The following is a 21105-nucleotide window of genomic DNA, read 5'->3' as shown; positions in this document are numbered from 1 at the left end:
GTTGCAGCAGGCAGGTAAAACATATTTGGCCTCATCTGCATCTTCAAGCATGAAAGGTTATGTGAGATTGATGTTAAAAGGTATAAGAATTATATCTTGAGAATGTACAAGTAAAAATGCATTCCATTAAAGAAAATACATCTCTAACAGGGACATTAACAGCACTCCTCAAAAGGATGGGAAGATATTGTTCTCTTTTGTATTCATTTCTTAGTAAGTATCAATACTATACACACGTATATACATGCATATTTCTCAAGATCTTGTACTACTTTTCTGTCTCTATCTCCCTAACCTCTCACAAGCATTCCTGTGTCTTTGTTGTTTTGTATCCAGCAATACCACATTATTCACTCACTTGCTGAAGCTGTGCTTGACACCACAGGGTACAAAATAACACAGAAAACATTATATCTGGAACAAGAAAAGATTGCCTGGTGCTGTGAATACTTCTACGAAGAGCAAAATCAGCTTTGCCCTTTCAAAAGTTAGATCAGCAACTTGATTGATTGCCCTCCCCTGCTTTTTGTAGTCTTTCAAGAGTTCAAGAATTGGCCAGAAAATCAGTGTAACTCATGTAGAAGCCCCTCCAAAAGGAGAAATGAAATGTGATTTTAGTTTGGGAAACTATTCACTGGTATCTGCTGGGTGCATATTTGAAGTACCAGACAAAACGCAGGAAGCCTTGCTGAAAACACACTCATTAAATTTTGGGGGCTACTAGTAAGGTCGTATTCTGCATATATCTTATATAAAGGGAAAGAGAAAAGCCACTCAAATGTTCTGTCTCTGCACTGTGATATATTTCAATCATTTATAGGGAGCTCTCAGCAAAGAATGCAAACAAGAAAATTTTTCCTGGAGAGTAAGATTAACTTTTACTTTAAAAGGATCCACAGCTGCCCTGTGTAAATTCTGGAAATGAAAAGGAATTTCATTTCTCAACTCTCCAAAAGTGAAACCACTCTTGCTCTATGCAAATCTCTACGTACAATATAAATCTCTATATACAATATATATCTGGAAGTAAATACTGTATTGCGTTCAGCCATGAAAAGGTAAAAGGATACAGATGGCAGTTCTCAATACCTTAGTAATACAAAAAATGCTTAGAAAGCTTAATTGGACCTGATACACAAAAGTAGCAAAGAACAATTTAGTTATTGGAGTGGGAATTTAGAAAGTTACAAACCAGGGAAAAAAAATAAATATTATGAGCTCTGAAAAAAAAGAGCTGTTATTTACACAGCATGAAACCAAGGGACAAGATTTTATATAGAAGTTTTGGAGGTGTGATAAAAGAGGATATTTATAAAATCAGCAAAGCACCTCAATAGCAAATGTAGTTGGAAATTACAAGTAGCACCATCTTTCCAGGAAGAAGTTTCTATTTGATTATTTATAGGGCAATGCATCTTTACTGAAATACAGCGATGTTGGACTGCATTACCACCCGTCTAACTGACTAACTCATTCATTTTGGCTATATAATGCAAAGTGATATGATACATGAACACAATTCTCTAGGTATCACAAGTCTGACTGATAAATCTATGTAGGACTACATTACATTTATGATCATAAATGGTTCTCTACGGATCAGGAGCATCAGCTAGAGCTACAGCTGTGAAACTAGTTTGAAATAGTAAAAGATATTTTTATTAGTACAAGAAAATTAAATCAAGGTATGTCACCTTACAGTCAAACCACCAAAATCCACTCAAATATTTACTCCGGGCTAAAATTGGGTCTGTCACAACTTTGGCTCTTCCTGTTTTTAACCTCTTATGAGCCTCTCTGCTGTAAACTTTTTCTGAAGAGGATCATTCCTCTGGAGGAATAACTGTGAGGTGTGAAAGTACATATATGAATTTTATCAGACTACCAACATCAAATACCACCATGCCACCTATGGCAAAATTACTGTTTTCAGGTCGAAGTACAAAAATGTTGCTTGCTAGGTGGGATTTCTACCTCTCACATAGAGTTTCTCTGTGCTTGCATGACAAATTAAAATGCAAATTATGTGCAGAGAATGACAGAAATCACTGAGAACCCCTCAACTTAATTCAAGCAGTATCTGCTACTGTTGTTTTGCTGAAAGATGCATGGGGAGGAAGCCATCCTGTGATACTCCAAATGAAAGCTTGACACCACGTATCTGAAAGACTTCTAGTTATTAAGAAACCCGCTTCCAGGTGTGAAGACAGTAGGATGTCTGTATTATACAGGTGATAAACCTGAATCCGGAGATATAGAAACAGCCACTGCCTCCAACATTTCTGGTCATGTCACCAACAAATTTCTGTATCATCAGTAATGAAAAGCAGTCATGACCCAAATATGCTATGCATTTTTCAAATGAAGTTAAAAATAATGCGTGTCCCTCACTCTACAGAGTGCAAACTAAATCTCTTTTGTCTTTGTTTAGCATTTTTTTTTATACCTTGGTAAGTTATAAAATGGTATAGATAAATTTTAAGTAAGAAATGCATTGAAGTCTAATATATCTAACTCTTAAATTGCTCTTTGTCAGATACGATGGCTTTCCACTGTCTCCTCCCACACACTTTCCATCTCTCCTGAAAATTGCTTCATCTTTGAATCATTACCATTGTAATTACAACAAGAAAAATCAGTAGAAGAAGAAAAAATCTTTGACATAAAGAGCATTATCATGGGACAAAAATATCCTGCTGGATCCAAAGATAACACAATGCTCCATTATTAATGTTTCTATCGATTATTGACTTCATGATGAAGTAAAAATCTAAATCTAAATCCTTTCACTTTATATGTGGCACTCTCTTGTGCCTGCAAAAAATGTAAACATGTCTAAAAACTGTAAAGGGCATGATCATCCCAAAACACCCAAGGAAAAAAAAGTTTTTAGTAATTTTTTTTTTCCCCTCAGTAAGAACATCAGAAAGTGGGATGTAATCTGTCTAGTATTCAGCTGGGCAAGTCCTTATATCTCAAAGGGAAGGTTTTTTAAGTATTTACCTACTGGGTGTAATATTTGCTCTTTGTTTGGATGTTTCAGAGTGGCTCTATGTATGGAATCACAGACCAGGAACATGGAATTCATAGAACAATTGGAAGGGACCTCAAAAGATCATCAGGTCCACAACCTATAATTCTGCAAATACATAAACTCACAGATTAGACTCCTTGGCTGGATAAATGATCAAATTCTACTTTTAAGAGTGGCATCCAATTATTAACAGGGATGAAAGTACAAATTTTAACTTGGAACGTTATCAAATAAGTTATTTAGAATGAATATTTCCTTTTAAGCTCCAAGGGACCACTTTATACTATCGTTTAAAATCAGACTGGAAGAGAGCTTGCATAGTTCAATGATTTTCTGGTCAGCTTTCTGACCCATGGCAGGATGAATTATTCTATGGTATTCCTGACAGACATCTGTCTAAACTATTGTTAAAAGCTCCATCAGTGAGGATATCACCACTCGTTCAGACAATCTCATTCAGTTTTTCATTTACTGCAGCAAATTTTTTCCTACCACCTAACCCAAATCTCCCATCCTGTAACTTAAACTCAAACCTCTTATCTTAATCATCCCAGACAGAAAGTCCTTTCTCCTTTTCTGCACATTTTCATAAAGCTAAGGATTTTAGGTTACTTCCCACTATGTAGGGTACAGGATTCCAGTTCCCTCAAATCCTTCTTCTTTATTCAAGACCCTGACAACCCAGAAGACAAGGTACAGGACTAATACAGATCTCTGAATCCCTTATTTGCTAAGGAACATTTCCTACCATTTGACATTTTCAGTATAAAGGCTAAGGACTCAGTGGGGGAAAGAGAGTGGCAGATCCTCGCCTCTGGAGTTAGATTCTGAAAAACAATCACAAGGGCAGGAAGCAGTCTGCGGAGATGCTCATATTACCGCTGCTTCTATTTTGCCTAGCAGGTAGATATTAGGAAGTTCAGCTTCTGTGGCTGTCAAAGGGGCTACAGCTTGTTTGCATTAAAAACAGAAAACGAGCAGAAAAGGTAAGAACTGTTCTGATCTTAATCTGCAGCACAGTATCCATACCATCGAGCAGCCTTTACTGCAATCTTACACCACTTTACATCTGAAAGCAGGAGTGTTTAACCTACGTTATTGTAGGATGTGAGCAGAAAAGAGCAAGGGTTTGGGAATATGACAGGTTGGCATGAAGAAAATCTTCTGTATACACTTCTGTTGAGAGAGCTCACCATATAAAATATGTTTGCAGTGTTTTAAAGTTTACTCATAAATATTTAGAATGAAATCCTGATTTCTCTGGTCTCACAACAAGATTTTTACCAATGACTTAATAACAATTGTATTTCGTACTACAGGGATATGGATTACAGATGGTACTTCGCTTTTAAAATTATATTTGTGTCTGTTCCTTAAGATCTCCTTATATATCACACTGTTCCTATTGAACAATTCTGGCAGTTTATGTGGAGAACATCCCCAACAATAGATTAAAAACAATAGTCTTACACATCCAAATATTATTTTCAGTGAAAGTAACAGACCTGTTTCATAACAGCATGCTTTAACAACACTCAGATGCTTCAAGGAAAAGATAAATCCTCCATTTTAAAATCCTGGCATGAAATTGGTTCAAGATTTAGCAACTGCTGTATCTTATTCTTTTGCTTTGTTATTAGTTTTCCAATAATCTTTTCCTCATCTAGATTACCCTCTATTATTTAGTTAGAACTTCCTCCATAATTGCAATCACTGAATAGTAATCACTTAATAAATATATCCTGACAGGTCTATTTTTGCACTGGGAGAAGATTCATTTTCTTTATCATCACTCCAGTAAGCAATTTTTCTCCCTACCTGAAGTAGCAAAATGAAATGTAGCGTCTGGTGCACAGTTCTGCTCTGATACATACAGCATTTCAGTAAGACCAGGCACCAATACTTTCACTTTTTATTCTTTGGATGTGGATTCTTCAAAACCCGTGTAGCAAGGAATTTGTGTTCACCGACTTTTATATATAATTCTATTGATGCACATAGGCAAAAGCTGCTTTGCACAGCTTGTTAATAGTGAGCTAATAGTGGCATTCCTGGCGACTTTTCAGAGTTATTTTCCTACAATACAGGCAGAACAGAGAGAAACCACATTTTTGTTAAATTTCATGAGAGGGGATTGTGAGCTTAGGTACACAACATGGAAAAGCCAAAAAGAGTGTGCGTTCAGTCTGCTGTCTATAAAGGATTAATTTTATATTAAATAGAATAAAATAACCTGAACAAACTTGGATACCTGCAGGTTGCTATAATGATTTCTTTTCCCCTATGATGTGAATATAGCACAAGAAACTGCTGAGGAAACACAAAGAAAATAAAATAAATGGTGGTCTGTGTAGAAACCTGTCTTTCTTCACAAAATGGATCAATTTGTCCTAAGTGGGCTTGGCCTAAGTCACTCAAATCAAAGCAAGTCTTTCTGCTGACTTGAAAGGATTTCAGGCTAGTTCTAGCAATAAATGGATACTCAGAGTAAATAAATTCTCCGATGAGAATCCCATTTTTCTGCTTGAAGTAGAGAAATTCTCAAATGTATTGTGAGGCTAATGAGGACCTCACACAGGTATTTAAGAATTCAAACTGTGTTCTGGGAAGGGAGAAATTCAGCCTCTGCTCATATGCTTTTTTACTCTGGTCTGGCCTTGCTCTGTCTTTGGACAGACTGTGGGGTTTGCCAGGTGCCTTCCGAACAGAACTATGTCAAGGTTCAAATACATCAAATTTGCATTCTTGAATATTATTAAGGTAAACATTCCTTAGTAAGTAATTCTGACACAAAATGGTCTGCCAACATTTTAGTTGAAAGCTAAACCCATAAAGGAAATACACTAAGTCAAAATGATTTTCTGTAAAATTTAAGTACATTTTAGATCTCCACACTGCTGTTGAAAATACCTTGAGCGCCTCATCTTTGATCCAAGTACCAATCCACTGTTTAAGGACCAATTTTCCAGTGTTAACTTCTAGCATTTTTTGTACAAGTAGTGGCAAAAATTAGTTTTATGATCCTTATTGCTCAAACTCTTTCTCCCTTTCAGCCCCATACAACATGAGCCTTTGTGTTAAAACCAAGCCAGAAAAAACAAACCCATGGAATCAAGCTGTGATTTTCCTCTGAACTGAATTCCATTTCTGGCCTCATGTTTTGTGCTTTTGTAAATAGCCTCACAATCAGGTCTGATGATATGAACGTATCAAATTTCTTACTAATACAGCCCAGTCATAAAAACATCTGTGTATACACAATACAAAAATTATGGCTGAACAAATTTAAATGTATGATAATTACAAGGGCAAACCTATTTTTTTTCCCTGTAGTCTAATCTTTGCTGCAGGCAGAACCATATTAAATTTAAAAGAAATCTTTCTAATACATACCAAACAAGCAAAAAAAGCTTACACTTATTTACTTAATCATTTCAACAGCACTGCCCTTTCTCTCAAAAGAAGAATTGTTTATATACTTCTATAACAGGGAAAATATTTATTTCATAGCTCTGAAAATTAAACTAAAACTCTTACTTCAGGGTTCACTAGTTGAACTTGTAAATTTCAGAATTCTTTTATGGCATTGGTGTAAGGCATCTTTTTGTGTGCACAGTAATGAAGACTTAAAATACATTAATTACCTCTAAACAGGCATATTTCTAGAAGATTATAAAGCAAAAAAAAAAAAAAGGACAAAGAAGCAACTTTTAAAATAAACAATTATTAGACAACTTAATGCAAAAATATTTATAAACTAGGCATTTTGTAAGGAGCTGGTAATTACTTAATATTAAAACAAAATGCCTAGATTAATCCAGTAGAGAGAGGTTGATATGATGGAAGTCAGAAAGCAGTTGTGAAAAAACACTCTGCATCTTTGCTGGTGACAAAGTGTTCAGTCATAAAAGCTTTGATTTAAATCATATTAGCATAGTGTGGTAGAAGCATGCAGCACCACAACATCTATGGATATGCCCTAAAAATAGGAATCTTTTTTTTTTTCTTCCCAATAAGCACAGTCTTTTAGTTTCCAACTCGTGTGCATTTGAAATGGATTGTATATTCAGGAAGAAGTCAGAGGGGAATGAAAAAAGAAAAACAGCTTGAGGGATGCAATAATCTCACCATACTTTTAATTAAAGAAATAACAATTCACTTGTAATAGGACTGTCCCATTAGGGTCCCTGATTGCCAAGAAAATCTCAATTGACCTACTTATTTTCTTTGGTAAATTCACCACTTAAAGATGATCTTGGATTTGAACTCCGTAGGTTTCTTTTAAGGTAAGTCCTCCAAATTTTTTTCAGGGGAAAATACACTTGCCTGAAACTTACATAGTCTCAGCTTGCAGTTGGATACTCTTACTCTAGATTATCTTGCTCATGTTTCTCAGAAGAGACGTGACCATCTAGATTTTCCCATTTTCGACTACAGTACAGGGAAAATAACTTTTTTTTTTTTCCTAGTAATTTTGCAAGGTAGTCCAAACACACAACCTAACTGCTTGTAGTGACAAAATAAAGAACTTCATTTAGAAACAATTAATTCTTCTTCAAAATAAGATTTCAAGTGCTGTAATTGAGAGGATAGAGCATCATTACTTTGTGTAAGTATAACCTTTTTGAACTTCCCAGGCTGACACATCACAGCTGAGATGCAATCGTGTTAGTCACGGCACGCTGCATGATGCCAACGCTGTACTGAGCAGCACGCTATTAGGAAAGGGTACAGCAGCATGCTGCACTACTGACAAGGCCCTCCCATGCTGTGATTGTCTATATGCAAACACCATGCCCACTGTCACAGCACAACACAGGAAAATGCTAGGGAGCTATTTCTGTAACACCAGGAGCACTTATTCCTCCACAACTTGACCCCTGCTCTGTGTGGAGATGGTGGTGGTGTGTTTCAGATGCGATGTATAATAGCAGGAAAGCACTGATGCATCAGACCAGGAAATTAAAAAGGATGCCATTCACACAAAGGAATGTTTAGTTAAGTTTGAAAAGCTTGGCTGAAATGGTACCGTGATGGACCATTTGTTACATCTTTACTTACTAACGTTCATTTGCTGTGGATTTTTTCCCCCCAAATCAGTTTGTTATCGATTTTAAATCATTCCAAGAGCTCATCTGCATTTCAGCCCAAACATTTGGAGTCTGAACTAATTTTTGAAAGCATTAGGGTCCTTAAAGGAACAGCCTATTACAATACACAACAATAACTATGTTTCTACGATTTATGAAAAGAAAGCAATATGTGCCTGTTTCGGTGCCTGTCGTTTGCCTACCAATGGTGCAGTGCTCCCCATTCCAGCCCTCTCTGCATTCACATTTCCCATCTTTACAAGTTCCGTGCTCTGTACAACGGGGATGACACACTCGCTGGTCACACGCCACTCCTGTCCACCCTTCTTCGCAGCGACATGCTCCGCCAATGCACACCCCATGAGTGCCACAGTCTACAGAGCACACTTCTAGGAGGAAAAAAGAAGAAAGATTACAGCTAGCTTATGCCAGTGGCAATAGGGCAGAAGTAGCAACCCAAGTCATTAAGTAAAAGTGAGTAGAAGAAATATGCTTTTGCTGAAAACTACATGCTCTCAAAAACTGGCCTGTTCATATCCGGATCAAACCCAGCAGTCAGCTTTTGCTGAAGAACATGGTAAACTACATGAAAGAGTCATTACAAAATTCTGTTCCTATATGCTGGGCAGATTGCTGTAGAGCTGTGTTCTCTATTCTGATACAAGCAATTTTCACAGGTAGCTTCCTCGACGTCTGTCAGCACTGCAGAAGGAGTTCTGTAGTTCATGTAGTTCTGTTTTACTCAAACCTGAACCTGTGTTGATTTTAATACAGACATTTATTTGTTAAGAACGAGAACAAAACTCACCTATGACACACTGTCCTGGTTTCAGTTAGAACAGAATTAATTTTCTTCCTAGTAGCTGGTGGAATGCTGTGTTTTGGCTTAGGATGAGAAGAGTGCTGATAACACCCCGATGTTTTAATTGTTGCAGAGCAGTGCTTACACCAAGCCAAGGACATGTCAGCCTTTCGCTCTGTCCTGCCAACAGGCAGGCTGGGGGTGCAGTAAGAGCTGGGAGGGGACAGACCCAGGACAGGTGACCCAAACTAGCCAAAGGGGTATTCCATACCATCTGACGTCATGCTAAACAATATATAGGGGTGGCTAGCCGGGGGGAGGGGGCCGGACTGCTCGGGGTTAGGCTGGGCATCGGTCAGCGGGTGGTGAGCAATTGCATTGTGCATCACTTGTTTGTACATATTATTATTACTTTCCTATTATCACCATTGTATCATTATTATTATTATTATTATTATTATTTTGTTATTATTATTTTCCTGTCTTATTAAACTGTCTTTATCTCAACTCACGGGCTTCACTTTCCATTTCTCTCCCCCGTCCCAGAGAGGGAGGGGGGAGGGTGAGTGAATGGCTGCGTGGTGTTTAGCTGTAGCCGGGTTAAACCATGACACACACTCAGCAGAGAATGGTGACAATTCAGGGTCACTTAGACTCTAGGAGTGACTGGAAAAAATACTTGCAAGTGAAAGTATTTGGAATCCTACTACTAATAATGGTGAGATATCCAGCATCTTGCTCCCAAGTTCTCTTACAGCTCTCTGCCAGCAGAAGTTGTGGAAAAGCAGAGGAGTCTTTTGCCTCATGCATCAAAGAAAATGACAGTTTAAATTCTCATTCATGTATTTTTCTAGCTGCTGCTGATGCATGAAGCAGAAAAAAGCATATCTTGATACTCATTTCACTGGTGGGGTATTCTGAGTCATTAATCTTAAGAAATAACTGAATACATGTGAAAGCTGTAAAAATTACTTTGAGAGTCTTGCTTATGGCCTACTATTCCATCTCAAGATTCAGCTTGCAATATAAATGCAAAATTTCAAGTATTTTTTCCCCCGCAAATAGAACATTTGCTGTCTTGTCAAAACTGCTTTTTTTCTCCTTAGCTCCTTCTGTTAGAATAAACAAGTTTTATAATATTCAAGTCAACTGCAGCTTTGGAGAGGATGAAATTTTTTAGTTTAGACTTTGGTGCTTGGTTTTTATTGTGTCTTCTGCCCTAAAATTAATTCTTTAAATATTCCATATACAACTAAGAATCAAAAAATACCCTATATGCAAGGGGTTTCTGTTTTGTTTTTTTTTTTTTTGTTTTTTTTTTTTTTTTTTTTTTTTGATAAAATGGGTAGCATTTTGATGCACAATGAAGCAAACCCTGAAAATATACTCAGTTGGAGTGTTTTGCATTCCCCAAATGTTATGAACATATTTATAAATCACTGCTGTGGAGTTTTTCAGCTGAAGTTGCCAAACAGCTATAAAGCAGTTATTGAACTTTCTCAGTCCACAAGAGAGTCAGTTGCAGAATGAAATACAGACTCCTGACCTACACCCCCACCCCCAGCTGTCAGTCCCAAATTAGGAATGTATTAAAAAGTAGTATTTAAATAGTATTTAAAATATATACACACATACAATGCTTCTTTCCAGCATAATCCAGAACAGGACCAAATTTGTTCCAAATAAAACTTTCTAATTTATTTGTATTTCAAATTTGCCTCTGACATTTACGTTTTAATGAAATAGGTGCATTATTGCAAAATCAGAAGAAATATTCTTCTTACCAACAGAGCAGTCGGGACCCATCCAGTTGGGATCACAGCTACAAAGACCAGTGTCAGACAGGTATGTACCGTGCCCACTACACTGGTCTGGACACTGGGCTCTGGGAAGCTCACAGTTTATTCCACCCCAGCCTGGGCTGCAGAGACATTCGCCATTCACACAGACTCCATGATTGGAGCACGTTGGATCTAAGCAATCAACTAAATAAGAAAACAAAAACGATGTAGAGAAAGGTCAGTTCCCACAATATAATGTCTGGAAAATATGTAGTAGTGGTACCTTGAAAAGTTCATATCACTGGGACAAAATAAAGTAAATTCATGTGGTTGTTTAAGTCATAACTATCTGGTCTGAGAACTGGAAAGCGTGAAGTAATTACATTAGCAGAATATAAAACAGGGTGTGACTGAAAAACAAAAGTTTACTGCAGGAATTCTGGAGTGAAGAAGTACAAAGACTTAAAAATAAAAGTTAAATATACATAGTAAGAGCTCCACACATAAGCCTTAGTCTGGGGGCATTCTGAAACACACAAGTTCTGCTGAGTTAAACACTGTGTGGAATAATGTATTGGCCCCCTCTTCTCACTTAAAAAAAATAAAAACATCAAACGAATTACACTTTTCAAAGAATATTTTTTTTTTTACTTGGGAGTATCTTTATCAATACTACTATTATTACTATATGCTAGACCATTGTGAACATAAGATTGTGATATCTACTTTAAATACCTAGAAGTCAAATTATCCGTGGCTTTTAGCTTCTTTTAGACTTTTAAATTATTCAGGCAGTTTTGAACATTTTATTCCTAGTCCATTAGTAGCTAAGCAGTGAAACTGAGAGTCCCTGTTATTTCAACCCATGTTCTACCCAGCAGGTAATTCTTTTAAGAAATAAAGAATAACAGATGTACATACAGATTTCATCTTTTTCTTTATCTGAAAACAACAGCATAAGAAAGTGAAAACACCTATGATGGAAAATCATCCATAAAACCTCTTTTGCCATTTCAGTCCTGACAAATAAAGGAATGTTATGTGGTGTCTTTCAAATAAGCTCTATCAGTAACGTTATGGTTTTCCAAATTTTTATCTTGTATCATTAATCTGTGTAAGTGCACTATGCTCTACCGTGAATACCAACATTGAGGCTTCACCAACTGCCTTTTGCTGTGGAATTGAGGGTCAAGGTCAAACTTATGTCCTAAATAAAATGAATTCATCTCATGACTGGTATATATCAGCTCACAAGAGAAGAACCAAAAATGATTGGCATTCTCTCTTGCAGCTCTAGGAAGATCTGAGTTTATAATGAAAGTGATTTATCTCTCATCTTTTCCAAATTGATCCTTCTAAATTAAGGCAGAGACATTTTCACTCTGCCTTATATGAACAATACTTGATCTTTCAAATCTCAACTTTTCTATAAACAGTCTTGTCAAATTATTTTATGAAGTTACAGAGCATTTAAAGTAAGTATATAGATTAGATACAACTCAGAGGATTGAAGCAGGCCCATTTAGAGATACAATAACATGAGTTATCAGAATAACTCATACTTGATTTTAATTCAGATTACTGTAGCACAGAAATTACGGTAACAAAAAATCTTCTTATAAGATTTTCACTGTAATAATGACCCTGGCAATTTCTTCTTATTATTTTTTTCAAGATTCAGTGCTCAATTAATTGGATATGAAAATACTATAGTGCAATTTAGTATATACCCATAAACCATGATTGTTTTGTGGTTCAGTTCCCAAAAAAATCATAAATTCATAAATTGTTCTAAAATTATCTAGAACCTTCTTCCTGTTAGTCTCCTCCATGCTCAACAAAATCGAAAACTCCAAAATTTAGATTATATAATTCGTGCTATTTCTGTTATACCTGACACGGACAGTTGTGACAAAATAACCTGATTTAATAAAGAAATAAAGAACAAAAAGAAAGATTTATGTCAATTTACCTTAAGGATGAATGCTACTCTTTCCCCTAAACTTGGTCTTTTCTTTTAAGGTTATATTTTAATGGGAAATTCGAATAGGTAACGTGTGTAACTTTCTGTTGTACGTTGCAGGACAGTTAACTTTAGAAAATACTGATTAGTCCTAATGTATTCCACATTTCAGAAACACACCACCTTCCTTCTCAAATGGAAGTGCCCATGAAAGCAATGTAGAACAAAACCACCTCCTTCTACCTATATGAACCGTTTCCTATTGCTGAATTACTGATGCATGCAGCTGAGATTTACTCACACAGAATAAGCCTATCAATTCCCCTAAGGCCCAATACCCTTGTTTTATAGAATAACAACTCACACGAACCCTCTTTGTCCATTGTTCTAGACAAATATACTTTTTTCTTTGTTTTGTTTTGTATGATTAAGTAATAGCTTTCAAAGTTTAAACTTTAGAGACCTTGTACTCTGAATTCGAACCTTGTTCTATTTTAACACATACTCTTCGGGTTATCATCTCCAAGCCAGATCCTCAGCTGCTAAAATTAGCATAACTTGATTATCTGTAATAAAACTACACTGCTTTATGCTACAAAGGTTCTGCCCCCAACTCTTTAGAAGGGTTTACAATGGTACTTAATAAAGAATTATAAATGGAGCTTCTTTGGTGTTTAAACAAAGGACAACACACTTTAGCAAGTGAGTCTGTTAGACTTACTCACAGCCCCTTGGCAGCTCAGATCATTAGAGCTCATTTAGTATTGGGCCCTCTGTAGATTTGACAAAAAGGGTACTGAAAGCAATTTATATCCCTAAGGACAAAAAAGGAGGTCAAGGAGTTTTCTGAACAATATGTACCGTAAACCCCCAAAGAGCCATGAATTACACTTATGAAGTTAAATGTCATTGAAAAATGACTCGACCATGAAACTGACAAGAAAAACACTGTTAACTTAACCTAATTTGTCAATTTCACTTGTCTCCCCCCAAACCAGATTGAATGAAATCTGGCAAATATGCCACTTCATTCTGTGTGCAAATTTGTTAATAGAACAACCGTGTTTATGCTGCAAAAATCGTGCATCACAGATATTGATTCTAGTGCCACTTTCATTTCAGGTAAATTGTTTGAACAATATGACCATGACGAATATAAGAAATAAAAAGCTAACGGGAAGAAGAAAAATGCTGACCCACTTGTTCTAATTCAATATCCTAGTTGGAAAATGGCAAATGAACCAAATTTCAGTATTCTTTATGGAAGCTCAAATCAAAAGAGGAAATTCCATATTCTAACATAAATATAAATATATTTATTTGCATCATTCTACCATTAATTCATGCATAAAGTTTAAATATGATCAGATGATTACTTGCAACTGGAAAGACAAGACTTCATATCATACCCTTTTCCCCAGAGCTCTTGAATTAATGTGACAAATATGTACAGATGAAATGGAATTTTACAGTAGAAATATGCTGGTTGCTCCTTATTTACTTGTGAATTAATTTATTGAGTTATTTATTGCCCAATGAGGTATGCAAAAGGTTATATTAACCTTTTCTATCATGTTATCGGCCCCTTCCAAGCTTGCAGTTAATACCTTCTGCCTTTGCAATTCATTTACCTCTTAAACTCTTTATCCTTTCAAGCACTGGTGACTAAATAATCTATATCCTTTCCCCTCACATATTAATTTAACTCCCCCAAACTTTGTTGACTGAATGTTTTGCGGTGTTTCCAGGTTTGAAAGGTGTTAACATTAATGCCTTTGCAACAGTGCATGCACTAGCTAGCTTGTTCTATAAACTTATCTGGAGTGAGTGAGGTATTTGCTTCACCTAATTCAAACATTCATATCAGGATAAGCTAAATTAAGCACTACAAGAGCCTATTTCTCTTGTAGGAGTGTTAGGGGATTCAAAGATGTCTACCCCAGATATAGCACAAACATTGCAGACAATTGAAAGTAACGAGAGAACTCCATACAAGTCCCTGGAAATTATCATCACAGTGGATGAGGAATTGCTTACAAAGTAGAATTTACAGAATTAAATGAAAAATTGATCAATTTTAGGCCATTTACCATAGTCTCTCTAATAATTTTAAAAATTATAAAGAAACACAGAACATGATGAAATTCATGTAACTTACTTAGATTGAGCAAACAATTGCAGGTTGTAACAGAAAAAGAGCTTCTGCATTCCTAGGGAATAGACTGGATGTTGTAGGGCATGCTACAGGCAGTCTTTTCCACCTTCAATTTCCATAAGAATGTGAGCTATAGCAGGGCATTTCAAATAATTTTTTAATTTTTCCCATAATCATACACTCAGGGTAACCTGAGAACTGTCATTTGTAGCAACGAAAAGGGACCTTACAGAATTTTCTGAATAGAACTTAAACTGTAATTAATTAAAAGTAATGGAAAAACTAATGACTTCAGCTGAGTTCTGGATTAGAGCTCTAGTGACTACTGTGTTGTGAAGCATTCCTAGAAAGAGATGACAGGAATGACCTGAACAAATTGTTGCAGTGTTGGCAGTCCCACTATTGAGGATCCTAATTTATATTTGCTTTCAGCAAAATAAGCTCATTCAGACTAATGCCAATCTTGTCCTAAAGGCAATAATTGCAGCCCACATGCAAAGATTAAATCCTCCTGTGACATAGGTCCCCATGATTTTCTTCCCTCCTGCCCCCATCTTTTTTAAAATTTATTTATTTATTTGTAGGAGAAATCGTTGCTTACTACAGGGTAAGACAAAAATTGATATATATGTGATGTACAGCTCTGCATCCCACTCAGAATACTCCACAGAGACCCTCTAGTCCGGAAACCATACAACTCCTCTCCTGTCACCTTAATCTTCCAACTGCTCCTCCTTTTGGAGCATTAATAAACTCTGGGAAGTCATCATAGAGTACCTTGAAATATCACTGCTCTAAGGATGTGCCAAGGTATGCAGAACTGTCTATCTAGCATTCCTCTGGAGAGTTAAATTCTCTCCTAAAACCATACTTTCATTTTAAAAAGAAAAGGAGTTCAATTTAAGCTGTGCATTCTAACAAAAAACACTGTGCATAAAACCAGTATCAGCTCCATCTGTGACCACATTTTCAATGGGCCATACTGTTAAATTTGCTCATTCTGCATACAAAGAACTGGACACTTAGAACATTAAGAACTTTTCCACATTTAAGACAGTTGTTGCTAGTGTATGCCATCTTCCTTTCTTAAATTCCATGTCTAACAGGACTAATTTGCACTAGGTGAAGTCTGTAACACCCAAGTCTTCCATATCTGTCTCACCAATTTCTGTCTTAAAAGTGACTTATCTGTTTGCTTTGTGTGGAGCTGCAGTTCTACTGTTTTCTCTACTACTACCACTTTTTCCTCTGCATTTCACTTCTAAATTGTTCAATAAATATAATCCATAAAAAAAGATTTATCTTCACTCTTCAGCAAAGGAATTATTCATGTTTACTTGTGGTACTCTTAGCACTGCAAAACAATGTATATAAAAATCAGAAGTTTAGTTTAAACTTTCATAGATCAGTAAAATTGTGATGGACTACATTTCTCCTTCTCTTTTACAATCATCTGTTAGAGTAGGTCTGCATTTAAAATTTTATTTTTTCCTAAGCATTTCAAAAGAAACTCACAACATAGAAAGAAAATGTGCTACAGTATTACCTTCTTCACAGTTTTCTCCTTTATAGCCAACAGAACAGACACAGTTCCCTTCGATGCAGGAACCGTGACCTCCACACGAGGGATCAATACACTGGCTGATGGGTACATCACATTCTGGACCTTTCCAGCCACTGTAGCATAAGCAGGTTCCTTTAGAGTACTGACCATTGCCACTGCACAGTACCGGGCAGGCAGCTGGGAAATTGAACGGAAGAAAAACAGCATACAGGGTCAGGAAAAAACTCTAAAATTCCTCTAAAGTGCACTAAAAATCCACTTCCAAATACTTAGACATATATATGAGTATCTTAATTTACTGGAAAAAAAATTCAAAGCCAATTTGTAGCAGTTCAGTTCTTCATTTCCCAAAGAAACCATTTGATTACTATATAATAAAGCATGCATGTGTCGGGCATTCTGAGAATACAACTACTGTTCTTTATAACCTATTGGTGATGTCTGGGATAACTGATGAGGCAATGTGAACAGATTTGATTCTGACATTACTCTGCTTTGTTCCATTAGGTAACATCCACTCTTCTCAGATAGCAGAACAGTCCCCACAGCATGTTAGTATATAGCAGAACGTTTTTTAGCGTAGCGTCCCAAAAATTTATTAGACCCTTTGACTTGTTTTTCCCATATACAGATCGTGAACACAGAAATAACGCAAGCTTTCATCAATGCAAATGCATCAATACAAATGCACCTTGCCACCAATATCCTTGCCAAATCTTCTTTACCCATATCCCAGAGAGACTGTTTCTACTCTAGGTGTACTGACAAGAAAGCACCATTAACCCATATCCATCTCTCGTGTATTATTATAAAGACAATTTTTGAGCAAATATACAGAATTCATTTATTCAAATGAAGTGAAGCCTACAACTAATAAAGGTAGCCAGCAGGTCCTGCATGCTCGGAATCAGAAGTTGTACATATGCAGAACAATGGAAAGAAACAAGTGGCTTACTAAAGCCAGTCACAAATAAATGTTACACCAAGACATATTCACACTCCTGTATGCCCACATCTCCCATGCAAACATGGCAATTTGTGAATTTACATGCCTGCCAAAGGCTGAAAGTATGGTCACCCACCAGAGAAATGGGAAAAATAACCAAGGAATCACAGAAAATGGAACTAATTAAGTGAATCTTTGATTAGAGGTGCACTTTTACACTCTTCTTTGATGCAGTTTGATAAAGACTAAAAAGTATTTTTCTGTCTTTTCACCCTTCAAAGTAATTAGAAACTAATAGCTACTTCTACAGTACCAAAAATATACTCCAAAGCAACTATTAATCATTAAAAGGTCTTACTGTCCCTCTTGCTTCTATTATCCTTTTAACCTGAATGATCAAGGAGAACCCAAGTAATTGATTTACTACAAAGAAATGTGTAATTGTCCTGTTGCACAACTCCTCCACTGTTCGGTCCTGCAACTCTTATTAATCTTAGCTGTCCCATTGATCTGCTGCAAAAACACATCTCATGATGGATTTTTTCAAGAATTTTCTTTTGTGCAGTGGAAACAAATTGATCAGATAAACATATATACAGATTTGTAACCTTAGATGTTAGCTAAAATTTGGAGTACTGAGAATTATTTCCTTTAAGACCACAAGTTGATTGGTCATATGTCACTTGTATAATCCTTTTTAGCTGATTTTTTGTACAACAGAGTTACATGTTGAGGTCTGAGAATTATTTTATTTTATTTTATTTTTGCTACCCCTTCACTGTCTGAGTACGGTCCTTCGGAAGTAGCATTTTCATTACTGGTATTCTCTCTTACCATGAGTCTTTGTAATCTTGCTTAACTTTTTTCTTCACTCCACAAATGAATACAGATATGAATAAAATATAATTTTCAGCAGCAGCTTTCTGATTTTGGACATGATATATGCTCACAAGTCACGTTACTTCATTATATGCAAAAGTTTATGCTAAACTTCTAACTTATGCGTTTTGCAGTTGGTTTCAGAATTGAGCTTACTGAACCAGCTGGACTGAATTTCAATGCAGGCAAATATCCACTACGTCCAAACTGCACTGTAGGTCAGCCCACTTTAAATGTTTTTACATGTCATCATGTAACACCCTTCCATGATATACAACACACAGAACCAGTAGCACCTTGGATGCCATTTCACTAACTGCTCATTCTGTCTGTGTATATTACATCATGGAGTCTATCTCAGCTCCTCAGCATGCCCTGCTTTTCACTGCCTAGAAATGCTAACTGCTGCTACTGCAAAGTCATACAGGTGAGCCATAAAGGAAGGGATCACACTAAGACTGCTTCCACTCCTCAGGTACGAAGACCTGGGGACCCAAACAATTCCATTGACCATAACCCTCCATTTCACCACAATTAAAAGTTACTTGGGCAGATGCTGACACCTTTTCCCAAATCAGTGTAAGTAAAATAACCACTTCAGTTCTATTCTCTTTACTTGCCATGACATAGAAGATCTGGAGGTGAGTGGTCAGAAGGCAGTTTGTCCTGAAGACCTAGAGTAATCATAATGAGTGCCAAGTTTTGCTGAAACCTTCCACACCCTGACACGCTGTAGAGACACTGTTCATTTTTTTGGACTTTATCTTATGACAAAAACATTTCTCCCTAGATCTAGGAAGCTCTCAGTTCCTGTATGTGGTGGTGAAGATTGCAGCCCCATTGTTCTAGTCCAACACAGAATGAAGTACTACTGTAAGATGTGTATTCTCTACATGCTTCCAAGCCACTGAACAGACTTAATGGTATTGTTATTAACAGTTGCTCAGTGGGGCTCCTCCAATTGTACTGGGACATGCCAGCATATGGTTTGTGTTTGCCTCTCAGCCTCCTTCACCATGCTGTGATAAAACTGCATGGAAAGAAAAGGACCTGGTAGTGCTAAGCTAATCAGAAGACAGTAAACAGTTTCTTCACATAAATCACATTTATTCAAGTAGGTATAAAGACAAAAAGTCAGAGATGACTTTCAAGCTGGATACAAATGAGGAGCAGTTTTTTTTGGTTTTTTGTTTTAGAGGTCAACATGGCACTCATTGCCAAGAAAGGATTTCTGTTCTGCAAACCTCTCCTCTGGAGTCAAAACTCAAATAAAGGCAATAAATCTATTTGAGCAACACAGTTCCCTGCAAGAGGGACTGAGGAGAAATAATTACATTATTAAAAACAACAACAACAAAAAAAGAACCATCAAGCAGCCTAGATGGGACCACTCTAGATCTAGCTATACAAGGACATGCCAGTCAACTGCCATAAGACTGTTTCTCTCCTTGCCTTGCACCTAAGTCTAAATAATCAATTGGCAACTGTGGTCCAGTCAGAGAAATGTATATTTGTTATTTGGAAGACGTTTATTGGAGAGCCATTTTCAGCTCCCACTTTTGATCTAAATTTGCAGGGTTCAGCTTCTGGGACACCAGAGATTGGATAGCTGGCAGAGCAGAACAAAGATTAACAGATGGTGCCAGGTTGTGGGCTAAAGAGCTCCTACAGAAATATTTATTTATTTTTTTAAAGTGTTCCCTTGGCTTGTTCTGGTCCTTTAGGAATTGAACTGAAGCTGAAAGCCATGTCACTGCTTTTCATTTCTCTCTTTGTGCTTCTATCAGGTCAGAGGTCTTGCTGTGGTCCATAAGACCATTTAGACCCCGTGAAACTTCTCTATTACTTCAAAAATAATCTGTCTGCAGTGATCAGCAGTTGAGGGATGCATTTCCAAGATGTTAGTGACACAAGAACTGACTCTGGACAAATGAAAGAATCTGTCATTTAACCTTAGGGATGAAAATTATTACAGTTAAGATTAAGAAAAGTGACAAGATGTCCTTGGTCAGATTTTGGCACTTTCAAGACTGCCACATTACCAAGATAGCAGGAGAAAGATGTAAATAAGAATGTTAGCACGAGTAGATTATAAGAAGCTGCTTTGTCATTGCTGTAATAAATAGCTTGTCATTAATTTTTCTGCTCTGGGTTTATAGGTTGACCTAAGTGAGGAAGAGAGAGAGAGAATCAAGCTACTCTTCTGTAGAAAACCCAGGCAGGCAGGCTAAAATGAGGCTTGCTAGGCCTTTGCTAGGTCATGTTGCTGCAAGATGAGACTTCAGAACAGTCAAGACTAATTTTACATTCAGTTTGCCTCAGTCAACGTCCAAACACCTCAGGAGTCATCTGGAGTTCATGCTTTCTAGCAGTGCTTATTTCCCCTACATGTAGGAGATGGGCCCTATTCCAGCACAGGCCTGTGTTCACAGCCCACTGAAGGAACGTAGGTTTGCATAATGGAACAATCTCATCTCTGTGGGCAAATCATTTGCATAAAGAAAACCACATATTACACACCAGCACTTTCTAAAAGTGGGTAGAGGTGTTAGGGAATACTTACAGCAGCATTCAAGTAAGTTACGCACTAAGGTATATCTACTGAGTGAAGTTCAAATAAGCACAACAGCTATTAAACCTGAATGTGGCTTCAATGATGTGATTCTGCTCTTTACCAGTGCTTGAACAAAAGCAGACTGGGTTCTTTACATGGTTCTCAGCTGATCAGATTACAGATAGCAGATACTACAGATCTTTGAGTCCTGTGGGTTGCACACTTTGAAGAGCATGGATTGGACAGGGACAGTCAGCCAAACATCTCCCTAAAAGTTTTCTCTCTCAGTTTTCTCTGGCAAGTTATTTTGGACTTATTTTGTTAATATTCCCTGATG

At 36.8% G+C, this 21105-nt stretch overlaps 1 protein-coding gene across 3 annotated transcripts in view; it reads right to left on the bottom strand.

Annotated features, from left to right (window-relative positions):
* Window positions 1-21105, bottom strand: part of TENM2 (teneurin transmembrane protein 2) — an 895032-nt gene that overhangs the window by 69047 nt on the left and 804880 nt on the right. For all 3 annotated transcript variants that reach the window (XM_032196709.1, XM_032196710.1, XM_032196711.1), the window contains 3 exons: window positions 16372-16566; window positions 10711-10911; window positions 8328-8513 (listed from right to left, as the gene is read on the bottom strand). In XM_032196709.1, coding sequence (XP_032052600.1) covers window positions 8328-8513; window positions 10711-10911; window positions 16372-16566 — 582 coding nt within the window. The remainder of the gene's footprint in view (window positions 1-8327; window positions 8514-10710; window positions 10912-16371; window positions 16567-21105) is intronic.

The sequence above is a fragment of the Aythya fuligula genome, chromosome 14, assembly GCF_009819795.1.
Source record: "Aythya fuligula isolate bAytFul2 chromosome 14, bAytFul2.pri, whole genome shotgun sequence".
Lineage (NCBI taxonomy): Eukaryota > Metazoa > Chordata > Aves > Anseriformes > Anatidae > Aythya > Aythya fuligula.
This window is presented reverse-complemented; position numbering and strand designations above follow the sequence as displayed.